Source organism: Eulemur rufifrons, chromosome 5, assembly GCF_041146395.1.
Source record: "Eulemur rufifrons isolate Redbay chromosome 5, OSU_ERuf_1, whole genome shotgun sequence".
In the NCBI taxonomy this organism is placed as follows: Eukaryota; Metazoa; Chordata; class Mammalia; order Primates; family Lemuridae; genus Eulemur; species Eulemur rufifrons.
The window spans coordinates 31,670,350-31,686,649 of record NC_090987.1 but is presented as its reverse complement, the minus strand read 5'-3'; the positions used below and the strand labels follow the sequence as shown (position 1 = coordinate 31,686,649).

Here is a 16,300-nt window from a genome sequence, read left to right as displayed (position 1 = left end):
ATAAATAATACTTGAAAAACAGTAAGAGAGAAATAAAAATAAATTTATATATATATATATTCCTAATGGGAATCATTAGTCACTAAATATGTCAAATGATCTGTCAGAAGTTACATATTTTACTGAATTATTGACCATCATATCAAAACCGATAAAAATGGCAATGCATTAGGTATTAGAGGGAAAGAACATTGAAAGTATTTCCAGCTGTCTCTTAAACCGTAAATAATCTTGGTCAAATATGCTTTTAAAAACTTGACCTGTTTTATTATACAAATGGTTTGGGGAAATTTTGCATTAAAGGCCTGCGTATTAGTTATCTTTTACTGGTAGCAAATTACAACAAATTTAGTGGCTTAAAATTTCTCAAACATTATCTCACAGCTTCCGTGGGTAAGAAGAGCAGCACATTTTAGCTGCTCAGGTTCTCCTAAAGCTGAATTCACAGTGTCAGCGAGCTGCATTCTCATTTGGAAGCACCACTAGGGAAAGATCTACCTGCAAGCTCCCTTAGGTTGTTGGCAGCTTTCATTCCCTTGTGGTTGTAGGACTACGGTCCTCATGGTTTTGCTAGCTGTTGGCCAAGTATGCTCTCAGCATCCAGAGGCTCCTCTCAGCTCAAAACCACATGGCCCCTCTATCTCAGCAAGAGAGAACCTCCTCGACATTAAAGACATTTCAGGTTTTAAATCAGTCTGACTTCCTCTCTTCTGTGACTAGCCAATAAAACATCCCCTCCTTTTAAAAGGCTAATGTGATTAGATCAGACCCACTTGAAAGATCCCTCTTTCTTGAAGTCAACTTTATCATATAACATAATTATGGAAGCTATGGGACTTATACTCACAGGTTCTGCTCACACTCAAAGGAGAGAGGCTTATACAAGGGCAAGGGTCATTTGGGAGTCACTTTAGAATTCTACCTACCACAAGGTACAAAAATTGAAGAACCCTTAGTGATAGAGACAGGCATATGGGTATTGCTGGGGTTTGAGTGTGCTCACCAAAATTCCTATATTTAAAACTGTTTTGTTTTGTTTTGTTTGTTTGTTTTTGAGACAGAATCTCACTCTGTTGCCTGGGCTAGAGTGCCATGGCATCAGCCTAGCTCACAGCAACCTCAAACTCTTTGGGCTCAGGCAATCCTCCTGCCTCAGCCACTGGAGTAGCTGGGACTACAGGTGCACACCACCATGCCCAGCTAATTGTTTCTATTTTTAGTAGAGACAGGTCTCACTCTTGCTCAGGCTGCTCTCAAACTCCTGACTTCAAGCGATCCTCCCACCTTGGTCTCCCAGAGTGCTAGGATTATAGGCTGAGCCACCACACATGGCCTTACATGTTGAAAACTTAATCCCCAATGCAACAGTGATGAGAGGTGGGACCTTTAAGAAATGATTAGATCATGAAGCCTCTGTCCTCATGAATGGATTCATGCTGTTATCTCAGGAATGGGTTAATTATTGCAGAAGTGGGTTCCTGATAAAAGGATGAGTTTGGCACCCTTCCCTTCTCTCCTGTGCATGTGCTTTCTTGCCCTTCTACCTCCCGCCTGCCAAGCAAGAAGGCAGCAAGAAGGCTCTCGCCAGGTGTGGACCCCTCAACCTTGGGCTCTCCGGCCCCCAGAACCGTAGGAAATAAATCCCTATTCTTTATAAATTACCCAGTCTGTAGTATTCTGTCACAGCAACACAAAATGAACTAAGACGGGTATAAAATTCAAAGAAGTATAAACAAGAAACAACTTGGAGTAAAATTCAGAATATTGCCTTAAAGCATAAACTCTACGTTTTAAGAAATATTTGTAGTATCCATTTTACTTTGAAAAGGTCTGTGTTTGAATAAGTATTCTGTATAGAATTCTCCTTCTGGGTTTTTAAAAGTATTTCTCTAACGGGAAGTCTTTGTAGTTGTGGATGTAGTAAAGTGACACATAAGAGGTCAACACTTACTTCTCCTCAAGCCCCACACAACAGAAAAACCTGTTTATCACAAGATGACTTAATCCATGTTCATCTCAAGTGCCTTTAAATCTATTCTTTAAGTTTCAGAGTCCTGTTATTTGTATTATTTTATTGGAATTAATAAATTCTGAGATCTGTAGAGTATGACTCAGCAACATCAAGCTATTGAATTATATTGATTTAAAGCTTTTTAATTTGATTTTAACTGTATAATACTTCAGTTTGTTGAGTTAAAGGAATTGTTTAGCTTTTATTCTTTATCCATTTGATTTATATTTTGTAGTATTCATAAACCACTGAGAGACACCAAGTTCCTATCCACAAGGCTACCTAATCATGACATCCCTGATCAAACATTTTTGGTAGCTATCATTCCCTACAGAATGGAGTCTAAACATCAACATGGCACTAGAAGCTTCCCATAACTTCACCCCAGCCTACTTTTCCAACCTCATCTCCCACTGTATCCTATACTTTGGCTATTCTAGACTGTGCACTATCCCTTAAACATGTCTTTCATGAAATAATCTCACTTCTGATGCAAATAGCTAACTTCTATAATTGCTTTATAGATGTTATGGGTCTGTATGGTTATTATTTTAATGTTGTGATAGCTAATTACAGAGGCACCCCTATAATTCAGGAGGTAATATTTTAGCTGAAGTGTAAGGTCTTAACCACAATGTTCTGCTAGGCAATACTGTATTAAGGATTAGAATATTTGTCTCCAAACTGGTGTATGCATACACCAGGGAGTGCAAGAGATAAGCTATTGAGGTGAAGAGGGAAATATTAAAACTTGTATTTGTATTTTAGTCTCAGCCCAATATATTTATATTTTAAGTATATTTTATAATAGGTTAAGTATGGGAACAGTGGGCTGTGTGTGTGTGTGTACATATATATGTAGTTTACAAAAATGCACATATTGGGACAATGTTCAAGTTTTTTTTTAGCAATTGGGGTAAATTATTTTAAGAGTTTGGAGACAAGCCATTAAATGCAAAGACTTTGGAATCTAATTGAAAAGGTTTCTCACCCCAAGCTGTGTGATTTTTAGAAGTCACTTTAATTAACACTAAAATTTTCACAAGTGTATAATAAAAAAAGTGTTAATACCGTAGAATTACTGTAAAGATTAAAGGGGCATTTTGTTTAATATGATTAGCCCAATCATTAACCTATATTAAGAATGTGATAAATGTAAATAATTGATATAATGTTATTACTAATTACATTACATTCAATACTTACAATCGGCTAAAGAAGAAGTATGCTCATTAAAGAACTCTTGATGAGGAACAACGTCAGCATTTCTTAGCCTGAAAGAGTTCCCACCCTCGTACACCCTTGGTAGAACTGTAAGATCGTGCAACTTCTATAGAAAACAGTATGGAAGTTCCTCAAAAAATTAAAACCAAAACTACCATATGATCAAGCAAGCCCACTTCTGGATATATATCCAAAAGGATTGAAAGTAGTATCTTGAAAAGATATTTGCACACCCATGTTCATAGCAGCACTATTCACAGTTATCTTGACGTGGAAACAACCCAAATGGCCATCAACGAATGAATAAACAAAATGTGGTATATACATACCATGGAATATTAGTCAGCCTTAAAAAGAATGGAAATCCTGTCACATGTTATTACAACGGGGATGAATCTTGAGGACATTATGTTATGTGAAATGAATCAGTTATAAGAAGACAAATACTGTGTGATTCCACTTATATGAGGTATCTAAAGTAGTCAATTTCATAGAAACAGAAATAAAATTGTAGTTTACCAGGGGCTGGAAGAAGAGGGAAATGGGGAATTGTTTAATGGACACAGAGTTTCAGTTGCGAAAGATAAAAAAAGCTCTGGAGATCTACTGCACAACAATGTGAATATACTTAACACTACTTAACCGTACAATTGAAATTATTAATGTGGTAAATTTTACATTGTGTGTGTTTTTGCCACAATTAAAACAGATGGATAGATGACTAGGTAGATGGATGGATGGACAGATGGACAGATATAGATACAGATAAAACTAAAAAGCTCTGTGTGGTGGGAAATAAGAAGCTGTTGTATGGTATTAATTAAGAATGTCCCATCATGTGGTATCAGACTGGGAAGTGATTTTTTACTTATTCCATTAATACTGAGCACCAACAATGCATCACACATTATGCCAGGTATCAGAGATTAACTCCCTTCCTTCAAAACAGTTTTGAGGAAAATTACCAAATTATCAGGCAATAGGCATTATTTTCTGGTACGGTATCGTATAGTATGGGACGAGGTAGGATGGGATGGTAGGAAACTGGTGGATTTAGGAGACATTAAGTTGGTAGAATCATGAATACTCTGTTAAGTATTGACTAAAAACAGGGAGAAAAAGGGAGAAATCAAGCCTGCCACACAGATGTTTGGTTTATATGCGTAAGCAAATTGTTCTACCATCCATGGAAAAAAGGAATAAAAAAAGATGCGTCAGCTTGGAGGAGCTAGGATGGGGAAATGGAGAGAAGAAAAATTCACTTTTGGATATGCTCAATTTGAGATACTTGGGGATATCCTGATGGTAACACCCAACAGAAAATACAAAATACGTTTGACCCTTGAACAGCTTGGGAATTAGGTGTGCTGACCCCTGTGCAGTCAAAAATGCATATATAACATTTGACTCCCTGAAAACTTAACTGCTAATAGTCTACTGTTGACCAAAAGCCTTACCAATAACAAAAACTGTCAATTAACACATAAACTAGTATCTACATATATTTTATGCATTTATAACATACCTAATTTTTCTAAAGTTTTTGATATTTCTAAACTATCACAGTTTGTCTGAAAGTTTTTTCAAACTATTGCAAATCTTCAAAAAACTTTCCAATATATTTATTGAAAATAATCTACATATAAATGGATCATCACAATTCAGACCTATGTCGTTCAAGGGTCGACTGTGCAGATCTGGACTTCAGAAGATATGCATTAAGTACCAGAACACAGACAGGACCGGAGCCATGAACAGGAGCATAATTACCCAGGAGAAATACAGAGTGACACAAGGTTGCAAATATATCTTAGGAAAATGATTTCATTTCAGGGATAAAGAAGTAAGCACAATTCATGAAACTGGGGAAAACCAGATTGCCTTGGAATTTTACACAGCACACGCAGTATCTACAATGTTCTAGGGGAAAGAGTGTAATAAAGAATCTACTCCTGGTTAGTTGTCCTTCAGGTATAAAAGGCAAAGGACGAACATTCTCAACTGCATATAAACCTCAAAGAATAGAATGCATGAATGCTTTAGAAAAAGATGATGATCAGGAATTAGAGCTAGTCAAAGAATTCAAAGGTAAAAGAAGGGATAAGCATTTAAAAATGAACAACAGCAAAATTTGTAGGAATGAAATTATGTACTTTGAAATAAATATCAAAAACCTTGACAGTGCAAACATAATTATAATATATAATGAATATAAAGTCATATATAATAATTATAATAAATGCAATGTAATATAAACCAGTATCTAAGCAACAAGGAGACAGAAAGAGGTGAAAATATGCTTGTTTCTCATTTATCATTGGAGAAAGTCAATATTATATAAAATTGAAACTTGCAGTTGGCAAAATAAATGTAATTCAGTCTCAAAGTTTTTTCAATATTTTCTGTTGTCTTCAGAAATAAATATCTGTGAGAAGAAACATTTATCTATTAACAATTGACTGAATTTCATGTATTTCTTCTTCTTTTGTTATATTTGGAAATATATATTTTTATTTAAACTGCCATATGATCATGTCAGTTTTAGAAAATTATTTCTGCCTGTCCATAAATAACTATTGATTATTATATCTTATCTTCATATGGTATATATAAACAGACATCTAAAATGATGGTCAGAATTAGTTGATGATGTATCTGGATGTAGATTTGGTGTGAGATTTTAAACTTTTTTCTTTCCTTTTCACTTAGATTTTTTAAACAATGAGAAGGTATCACTTTTACCAAAACAAAGACATTTTTGTTTTCCTAAAATGGAGTAGGCAGACTATCTGAATAATATATACACACATATGTACAAATGCACTTTATATTTTAACTCCATGTTGTGGTGTGATTTTGAGTTCATAATATATATCAAATTATAATTACATCATGATGTTCTTGTTCTGTTAATATAAAACAACTACTTTTTCATCATTTACCATGTGCTAGGCATATAACACATTCTTTTTTGTACATATATATACATAAAATTTTATAGATATTAGCACATCCTATATATCACATGTTAGTATATATTATGCAAAACTATTAAATCAAGTATTGCTACTGACATATTACAAAGAGTAAATTGTATCTTTAGTTAAGGAAGTTTATCTAACTCACATCTCCAGTAAACATCAGAGCCAGGATTTAAATTATGCTCTAAAATCTACACTCTGCTCACTAGGCCATGTTTCTTGCCATCTATGCTGGCCATGAAGTTTATTTTATCTTGTTATCCAACAATTATGAAAATTAATATAACCTAAAACATGAGATTCACATTATTATTTCCTAGTTAAACAAAAAAGGCTTAACAAATACAACAGCTATTAAGAAAAGGACTTTATGTTCTTGACATAGGATTGAAACTCTTAAAAGTTCTGCTGCTATATCCCTGTATTTTCTTCTTCATCTTTCCTCTATCTCATGCAGTGAGTAAACCCCTGAGGAGTAAAATCCCAGCTGGCTCAGGAAGGAAGTTTATTAAAGAAATATATATGAGTGCTGAATCTTGTCCCCCGCCCCATTGTGGTTACTACTAAGAGAAGGAAGAACCAAGGACAAAATCAAGAACTGATGCCTTCGGAAATAAGTGTGGGATAGTCTTCATATACTAACAGAGTCTAATTTCCTCTTTATATTCGGGGCATTGTCTTTATAAGTCCCCTTGCCCCTTAATACTTAAGCCAGAGTGGCCTCTACTAAAGGTCCCCACTATTCCCTAAGAGCTGACAATGGCACCATGCTAGGGACTTGTCATAGGTGATTTATTCCTCACAACAATTTCACAAGGAACCACTGAAGTCAGCTAAGAAATCACATTGCTGAGATTCACCTTGGGATCTGTTTGACCCCAAAATTCAATGCCACAGGGTCCTCCCAAAGCACTTTAATGAAGAGAACAATGCATTGGCTGCCAGCAGCAAGGCCCACTATGGAAGTTTAGAAGATAAGCAAAAATGTGCTTCTGTCTCAGTAACTACTCCTGTGATTTGTCTCTATGTCATAGATACAAAGCATAATAATAGACAGCTGGCTCTGTAGCAAATGCCAGATCAAAGTTTAATATATGTGATGTGGGCCTCAGGCATGAAGTTAGACCAGGTGGAAAGGTATACAGACTCATGAGGTATTATTTCTTTCACTCTGATGTAGCATGGAGGACTTACAACCAAAACCATGGTCAGAGAACAAAAACAGTAACTGTTTATGAACCAGTCCATGAATATTCATTCTAATCACTGTACAGTAATCAATTAGTAGTATGCACAGCAAGAATAACATGACAACAGATTGCAGAACTGAATAAATCATCATTCATAAATGACATAACTAAAGATAATGCATTTTCATTTCTGGATTAAGATTCATTTTATGATCTGTGTTAGAATAAATAATAAGGAAAAAATACAAGAAAGGCAAAATTTTGACCTTTGTGTCTGTTCCTACAAATATTGGTCAAGATAAGTATTACTTACATTATTTAATTACACAATTTTGGTACTCATTACTTTGCTTGAGACTGAAAGACAAAAAACATGAGCTTACCAAATTTCCTAATATTTTACACAATGCAGTGAGCTTTTAAAAAACAGGGTTTAATAAATTTTCTGATTATTTTCTAAGATTATCATTCATAATACCAAGTGGTATAATGTGTTTTGGTAACTTAAATTATAAGTGTGATATTTCAACTAATTGTTGCCAGAAAACAAAATGTTAATGAAGATCAAAAGTGTCTAGAAACAAACTAAATGAGAACTATCAAAGGAGTAACCATCCTTAAATGAATTTAGTACTGATTAAAAGTTTCTTATAATCAATGCCAGACATTTGTTATATATTTTTCAGTACTGTTTTAAGTCATTCATCGCTTCATTCTTCTAAATTTTTGACACCTTCAATGAAAGAAATATAAATAGTGGTAGTATGGAAAAAACACAGATGGGATACTCAGCAAACTATATGCTCATGCTCTGCACGTGTGGGCAGGTGCACAAAAGCACAGGTCCCACTCCAGACTTAAAATGGCTGAGTTGCAGGATGTTGTTGCTTGGTGACCAAACAGTATCTCCCCGATCACAGAGCAATCTAAACATCAGTGACAGATATGTCCCTTGGCTTTGGACCTGGCCAAGACAAATATTAAAGGGCATGTTTATCTTTTCCAGTAGTCAACATCTTTATTTTAAGTCAGCTGTCACTTGCTTGATTTTATCATCAGTTAAGTTTAGGCTTTAGTGGGGGAGAGTATTTGCAAAGCTACATCTCTTCTTTTAGGAAAATAAGATGCAGAAGCTTCTTTAACCATGAGACTGAAGGATAGTCTTGTTTCAATTAAGTCTATGTAGTGTGTCTACTCTGTTCTAGTATAGCCTCCCAGGTGCTATCAGTCTCTCTTTCTTTCATTAAACTAGAACAGTTAATTAGCCTCAGCCTGTCCTCTCCCCTTTTCTCTTTCCCCTTTCACAGTAGTAATGATGTCTAATTATCAGCAGCAGTGGGTTACTGCAACATCAAGAGCAAAGCATCTCTCACTGACAGCAAAGCCAGCTGAGAACCCTCAAACCTCAAGTAACTTAGGATGATTCTTAGTCTACTTGAAAATATCATTCAAATAAAGTATTTTATTTTGATCAATATATACCTTTGAATTAAAAGAAAATGTATTTTTTGTCTTGGTGATTTCACTCCCGCCATTATAAAGAAAAATCAACATATGTTTAAGAAAAGAATAATTCAAAAACACATGATAAAAGGAAATCTCTTATTTATTTTTTGACTCATTGAAATGACGATTGGCTGTCTCTCAGAGAAGGAGGAGCCTATAATTCTATGTCAGGAGCAGTATAAAAATTTTATAAAGAGCGATAGAAGAGTTCATAAATTAAAAACCTCTTCAATATTCCAAAACAGGCTTGAATGAAAAGCAGAGCTCTTAACTACATGGAAACCATTATCTAAAAATATCACCTGATTGAATTAGATCTCCCATAAATATATGGTATTTTTCCTGAAAAGAGAAACATGTGTTATTTTATTATTACCTTAGGAGTTGTCACTCTACATTAGATGTCCTAGCAGTAATTCTTTAACAACTTTGCAATAATTTTTGACTGAAATAAGGGTATCTGAGCATATAAATGCTAGTTTGAATAACTGGCATTCATGACTATCTTAGTACCTCTGAAACTGTTACAGAATTTATGATATTTAGAGTTTTTAATTAATGTTTTAAAAGGACACATGCATTAATGCATATATTGGATGTAGCTGAACCCGTACAAGTATAAACTCATTGTATCAATACACAAGTGAATCTATCTGACAATGAAAGACAGGAACTTAAGTTTAACGTTAAAAGGGGTGAAAAACTTCCCAGCTAGCAATCTTTCCTTAAAACACATATTATTAAAGTATACTTTAAGTAAATATATCTTAAATGATTATTTCATTCATTCAGTTAACTTAGTACTGTCCAGAGGAAAATAAGTTCTTATGTTTTGAATTCTAATTTGTCTAACAATAAATTAAGTTTTACATCAGGTTCATAATGTTATTCCCAATACAAATGACTCAAAGCACTTCATTCTCTACAACAGACTTCTGCCTCATCCAGATGTAAATAAATCTCAGTTCTAATTCATGCCAATCTGTCCTTATTATTTAGTAAAGCCAGACAATATCTCACCATTGTCTTTAGCGGTGCCACATGTTAAAGGAGAAGGCTACATTTATAGATCTACCTCCTAGAAACGTAACAATAGTATATTAAAGAAAAAAACTACAGAACTTTTTTAATGTGTTTCCATTTCACCTTTATTCCCATTTCCCACTTTCTATATAAATTCCAGAAGAAATATACATCCTTCAAACAACTTCTAATTAATCTCAGAAAACCATAAACTGATTTCCAAACCTAAGATTCCTCTAAATAATGCTCTGGAAAAAAAAAAAAAAAAAAAAAACCTTTCATGAACATATTTCCAATTTGATATACTTCCATTAGAGATAGAATAGCTTTCAAGACGTCTCCTTTCTAAGCATCCTCCAGGATATTGCATGGGGAAACAGTTGCCAGTACGAGAGGAAGAAAAAGGAGCAAATGCTCGAGAAACCCAAAGCGAGGCAAAAATACAAAGGATGCCAGATAGCCTCCCCCACCCCTACTCCAGGCGAGTACCCACCGTAGCATGATGCAGAAAGGTCTTATACATCTGATCTGCAATCCTACTTGTAGCCCACAGTTCCCATCTTCTTGTAAAGAAAATCGACGCTGCTGCCGCTCCCCAGCCCCACCGGCGTCTGCAGCGCGAAGCTGAAATATACTGGGCTCTCACTGCCCGCGCCTCGCAGCGCCCGGGCTAGAGCGCTGTGGCCAGGAGCCTAGCGCAACCCCAGAAAGAGGAACAAATACACACCATTTGATCGCGCCCAAACCCATCTCTCTTTGTTGTTCATCTTCTAGCTGCAGCTTTATTTGTGGACGGGGGGAGAGAGGAAGGGAATGGGGGGCGGGGAGGAGGAATCTCCAGGACCTTATCTACAATCCAAACAGTCGTTGGCAACGATCTGTGGGAGCGATCAAGGCATTCAAACTGCCCCGCGTCTCCCGGGCGGCGGTCTAACAATAAAACCTGATAGTGTCCTGGGGAAAACCCCACATCCCCCCGCTAGCGCCCCATTCGGGCTGTATGCCAATAAGGAGACACTGTACACTATCGATCGATCAGAATCGTCTGTTATCAGAGCGTGCGACTGGGGGTCTAGCCTGGCCTTTATGCGCGGTGGTGGCGGTGGGACATGCGCCAGGCGCCCAGTGAAGGACATGGGACAATGGCCCAGCCCGAGGACGTCGGACGCCGCCCGACCCGGGGAAAGAAGCTCCAGCAGCAGGTCCGGGAGCCGGGAGGCGGGGAGGGCGGTCAGCTCTGGATGTGCGCTGCCGCTTTAAAATAAAGGACCACAAAGACTCCACGGTGGGGAAGACGCGCCTGGCTAATGCGAGTGGGGACGACTTGGGGAGGGGGTTGAGGAAGGTGGGGGCCACACGAGCCAACGGTGGCTCACGGCTCCCCCTCTCCCCCCCTCCTCCCTCCCCGCGGGCTGCTCCGGCAGACAAATAACAGAGGAAGGCGAGTCACTCACCGTGGTCTTGACAGGCACGTAGAGCACTTGCTTGGCGCCGCCGCCTCCCCCGCGGACCTCATCCGGCTGGCCCAGCTGGAAGCCCTTCGATTTGACCCAGAATTTAAATTTGGCGTTGTCCGTGGAGCTCGACTCGGAGCCATTGAGGAGCTGGACGATCCGCTCGTATTTTTTACGGGTCACCGTCTTGGTCTTGCCTGAGTCCCCGTAAGTCCTGAGGCACCAGTCCTGGAACTGGCGGTACATGTCGCGCTCGCTCTCCATGTTCCCCGCTCCCGGCCGCTGGCCGGATGCTCCCGCCGCACTTCGCACCTGTTCACCCCGGGCTCATGAAAAATGCAGCCCCAGCCACGATGCAGGGACGCGAGGTCCCGGCCGCCGCCGCAGGAGGCTGCCTCGGGTGGGGGGAGGAATGGGGAGAGAGGGGAGGAGGGTCCGTCCGGTTGGGCACCAGCAATCAATGCCCTGTGCTACCAAGTCTGGTTCATTCGTAATTGCAGCGGATGTCTAGGACGCTTTTTTCGTCCTTTTAGTGATAGGTCTCTTTAATACTGTGTGACCAGGACCATCCCAACAGCATCTGGCCCAGAGGAGCTAGGTTTTGAATAATTAAAATCCCATTCCTTGGTTTATTAAAATTCCTAATATTGAATTGGGTTGGTCCCTCGACGCCTCGCCCCCAGGCTGCGTCCGGGGCAGGGCAGGTGGAGCGCAGCGCCGCCTCCCCGCGCGCGCCCCAGAAGCTTCCCCAGGCGCTGGCCCCGTGGTCCAGAAGCAAGGGCTGTGCCTCTCCCGAAAGCAGCCGCCCAGCCGAGCTCCTGCAAGCCCCGAAGGGCACACGGGTCCCGGGCTCTCCTTCCTCCTGGGTCCTGCTCTGCTTTGGCCTTTCCTGCCACGGGCGTTCTGGGACTAGAAAGAGAGAAAGTTCTTACCTGTCATGTTTTTAAGCTTATCAAATCCTGCTGTCAGGAATTTTTTTAAAAGATATTTTAAAAACGGTTTAAAATGTCATTTCTTCAGATGCATTTGGAATAAATTCCAGCCCAGCATGTAGGTCCCGGGAGTTAAGTGCTGGAAATTTGCAAAGCATTCATGGAGATTTGGCCATAGTTCTACAGGATAAACTGTAGTACCCCAAACAGACATCCGCTCCAGGGGGACGTGGGTAAACGAAGGCAGGCCGCTGCCGGCGGGTCTCCCGGATAATGATGGGGTCCCTAGACAGGACTCCTCTGGTTTCTGCTGAACTGGGTACAAGACATAGAAGTAAGTTTATGATACAGATGCTTGAAACCCTTTGAGTGAAATTGAAATATGTAGACAGATCATTTTCCTCTTGCTTGGATACAGTTTGCAGTTCACACGGGAGGTTTCGGTTGTCTATTTTCCCCCTGCCACGTCATGGACACCCCCTCCACTGCTCAGAGTAGCCAAATATGAGTTCCCCTGGACGATTTTTCCAAGCAAATGAAGTCAGCAGTTGCTCCATTCAGGACTTCCATCCGTCTGCTCCAGAGCTGGAAATAGGGGAGTTCCCATCCTCCTCGCACAGCGGCCGCGGCCGCTCCTCTTTATTCTACTCTCCGCCGAGGCCCGCGCCCGTCCCGGGGAGCGGCTGTGCCAGGAAGGCTGCCCGACCGGTGCCCGGCGCCTGGCCCGCGTCGCAGCCCACCTTCTCCCCTCGTCGTCGTCTCCCAGACTAAAGCCCCGAATGGGAACTCGGGGTGTTTGTGCCCACCGCGTAGCAGCTGGTCCCGGCACTTGCAAAATGGTCAGTGGCTCCCGCTCGGCCAGGCTGAGTGTGCGCGCGTGTGTGTGAGCAAGGGAGCGAGGGTGTGCGGGGCGCCGGGGGTGCGCTGTGTGTGCGCGCCTCTCCGGGAAGGTCTCGCGGCGGCTGGAGCCGGGACTGACAGCCCGGGCGGAGCGCAAGCTGCTCCACACACTAAACCTCTCGCCTCTCCCCTCACCCCCACCCCTCCCACTTCCCTCTCCTCCCCCCTCCCCTCCCCGGCCCGTTCCAAGCTCTCTGATTGGCCGATGGGACAAAAGTTTCTGTGGAGACGGCTGGGCGCTGACGTCACGGGCAGAATTGTCCCATTTAGGGATCCCGGGGGCAGTGCGCATGCTGCAGGCTGCAGGTTAGAGGCAGGAGGAGGTAGCAGCGGGCCCGCCGGCAGCCAGGTGGCAGAAAGGAGCACGCAGCATCCAGGTGGGGGGACGACTCCAGCAGGGTTTCCATGGAGATTCCTCTGGGTCTAGCCTAAAAACAGCAGATCAGCTGACACCATTAGCTCAGGACCTAATTACTGCTTATTGGAGCAACAAATGAGGGAGAGGGCCAGCTGCAAAGGAAGAGTTTTTATTCCCCCTCCCTCACCATCTCCTGCTCTCTCCCCTCTCTCCATCTCTCTTGAGTCCCAGTGAATTTTCATTAACTTACAAGCTTCCTGCAACAACAGCTCCCCTTCTCCAGAGGCCATCCTGACTGCTTTTATTCTTTTTATTTCCTTCTTTTGTATATAAAAAAATGCTAAAATAAATCAGTTGTTCTGAGTCCTTGAATTTTTGTCCGATAAGTATTAGACCATAGAGCTCAGATAAGTGACTCTCCAGTACAAGTCACAAGTGAATTTAATACAAGTGGAGGGGAGGAAGGAAACATCACTTTCAATTTATTGAATTGGGTATTTGTCTTTAGGCCTTTCACATTTTTAAAAAAGTCTCAGTATTTTAAATACATTAATATTTGGTACAAGCACTTGGACAGAAGACTATTTTGCATCACCCTTCTAAGTGTGGTGCACCTCACGGGCACAACTCTGTTCAAAGTTCGTCCTGTGGCATCAAGGATAGGTTTGGCTGTATATTGGTCATGTGTTTCCTAGAGGTTTCTGGAAGGATGGTCCTGGAGCAGTCATTCATTCAAGAATAAGCTGGTTCTATAGAGTTCACTTTCTGTTCTGGTTATAACTTAATTCACAATTATAGGATTGTTCCTCTGTAGCTCTTTCATCTGAAAAGAGATCCCATCTCCTCTAAGCCTCATTTAAGTACTTTCAGCCCCTCAAAGTCTGCCTTCCTTGACCACTCAAGTTAAAATAATCTGTCTCTCCTCTAAACTACTCTGGACAGTGTCTTTCAAACATTTTTTGAACCCTGTCTCACAGTAAGGTATACACTTCATATTGACATACAGAGCATACATATATCTCCAAATATTTTATGATAACACATATCACCTGCAGTACACACTGATATTTGTCCTACTATCTCCTATTTATTTTATTATTACTTGGTATAGTCTCGACTTATTACATTTACTTTATGACCCGGGAAAGGATGACTGGCAATCTATAGTTTGAAAAATATTATTTTAGATCATAAGAACTCCACCACTCCTTATACTATATATATTTTTTCATGTGAGTATATTTCTTTTTTTTTTTTTTTTTTTTGAGACAGAGTCTCACTCTGTTGCCCAGGCTAGAGTGAGTGCCGTGGCATCAGCCTAGCTCACAGCAACCTCAAACTCCTGAGCTCAAGCGATCCTCCTGTCTCAGCCTCCCGAGCAGCTGGGACTACAGGCATGCACCACCATGCCCGGCTAATTTTTTCTATATATATTTTTAGCTGTCCATATAATTTCTTTCTATTTTTGGTAGAGATGGGGTCTCGCTCTTGCTCAGGCTGGTCTCGAACTCCTGAGCTCAAACGATCCGCCCACCTCGGCCTCCCAGAGTGCTAGGATTACAGGCGTGAGCCACCGCGCCCGGCCTTTGTGAGTATATTTCAATGTTCAAATAAAATCTTGATTGGAAGACCCTTGAGAGTTTATATTTTCTTGTTTTGCAAGTAACTTTAGCACAATGAGCAATACATATAGTAAGTGATTAATAAATATATATGTATTGAGTTAGTAAATTAATGAAGGAAGGAGAATAAAAGGAAGTGATGAAGAGAAGAAGCAGGCAGGCATAATCCTTGCCCATGCCTGTTGGCTTTTCCTGGTTGGTGTTTGGATGAAGCTGGTCCCAACATAAGGAAATGCCAGTGCCTCATCACACATATGTATGTTCATTATATTTATAACTATTATTGATACTCTAATGTATGGAAATTAGAACATTCCAGACAAAAAACTTAGAATACAAGTAAATATGCCATCAACCCACATTTGTGTTAATGAGATTGAGATATACAAGCAAAAAAAAACCTGTCAAAAGTTAAAATAGATCATGTAAGATGCATTCTTTTTAAAAGGAAGAGGCAAATGATTAACTATCAAAAGAATATTCACATTGGAGTAGAGGAATAGAGAGTCCTACAATTTTAAGGGTCAAGATTTTCAGAGCCCTGTGGATTCTCTTGTCTCTAGCGGAACCCGAAGTGTGATCTGCTCTGTACTTGTACTCATTATTAATTGTGCTAAATCAACACCTTTTACCATATCTTGTTCACCTGAGGGGGTAAACACCTGACAAAATCTAAAATCTACTTCAGCAACTCATTCTGGACTCATTTCCCTCCTTTCCTTTTAAGTTCTCTAGAATCAGGTCTGCCCAGCTCCACCTCGGGGGTCATACGGAGCTGCTTTTTCAGCTATATGATTCATGTTAACAGGCTGCCTGGAATTTAACCTGGCATTTCCCCAAGACACTTTCTTCAGAATTGGCTCTCAACAGAGCATATCTCTCCAAAAAGTGTTCTTCACCCCATATCTGAATACTAGTCCCCAACTTGGGCCCAGGGTCCTGCCTGCCTGGGTAGTCAGAGAAAGAAAGGAGATGAAGACAGAAATAGTTATATTGAAAATAATCTTTAATTAAAATAACCCAAAATTTGAGCAATAATCCATAAGATTTTGTTACAAAAGTAAAAATAATTTCTTTCAACCTTATGATCACTTTGTAT

At 40.1% G+C, this 16,300-nt stretch overlaps 1 protein-coding gene across 15 annotated transcripts in view; it reads right to left on the bottom strand.

The window, feature by feature from the left end:
* Nucleotides 1-13,333, bottom strand: part of NOL4 (nucleolar protein 4) — a 322,420-nt gene extending 309,087 nt beyond the window's left edge. For 5 of the 15 annotated variants that reach the window (XM_069468126.1, XM_069468128.1, XM_069468122.1 and 2 more), the window contains exon 1: nt 11,390-11,960. Coding sequence is in view for 9 of the 15 variants with exons in the window: in XM_069468122.1 (XP_069324223.1) it covers nt 11,390-11,653 (264 nt within the window). In the remaining 6 variants the exon portion in view is untranslated. Of the gene's footprint in view, nt 1-10,428; nt 10,878-11,389 lie in introns of those variants that run through there. The other 10 variants (XM_069468124.1, XM_069468127.1, XM_069468119.1 and 7 more) reach the window with 4 other exon arrangements.
* Nucleotides 13,334-16,300: the final 2,967 nt, after the last annotated feature.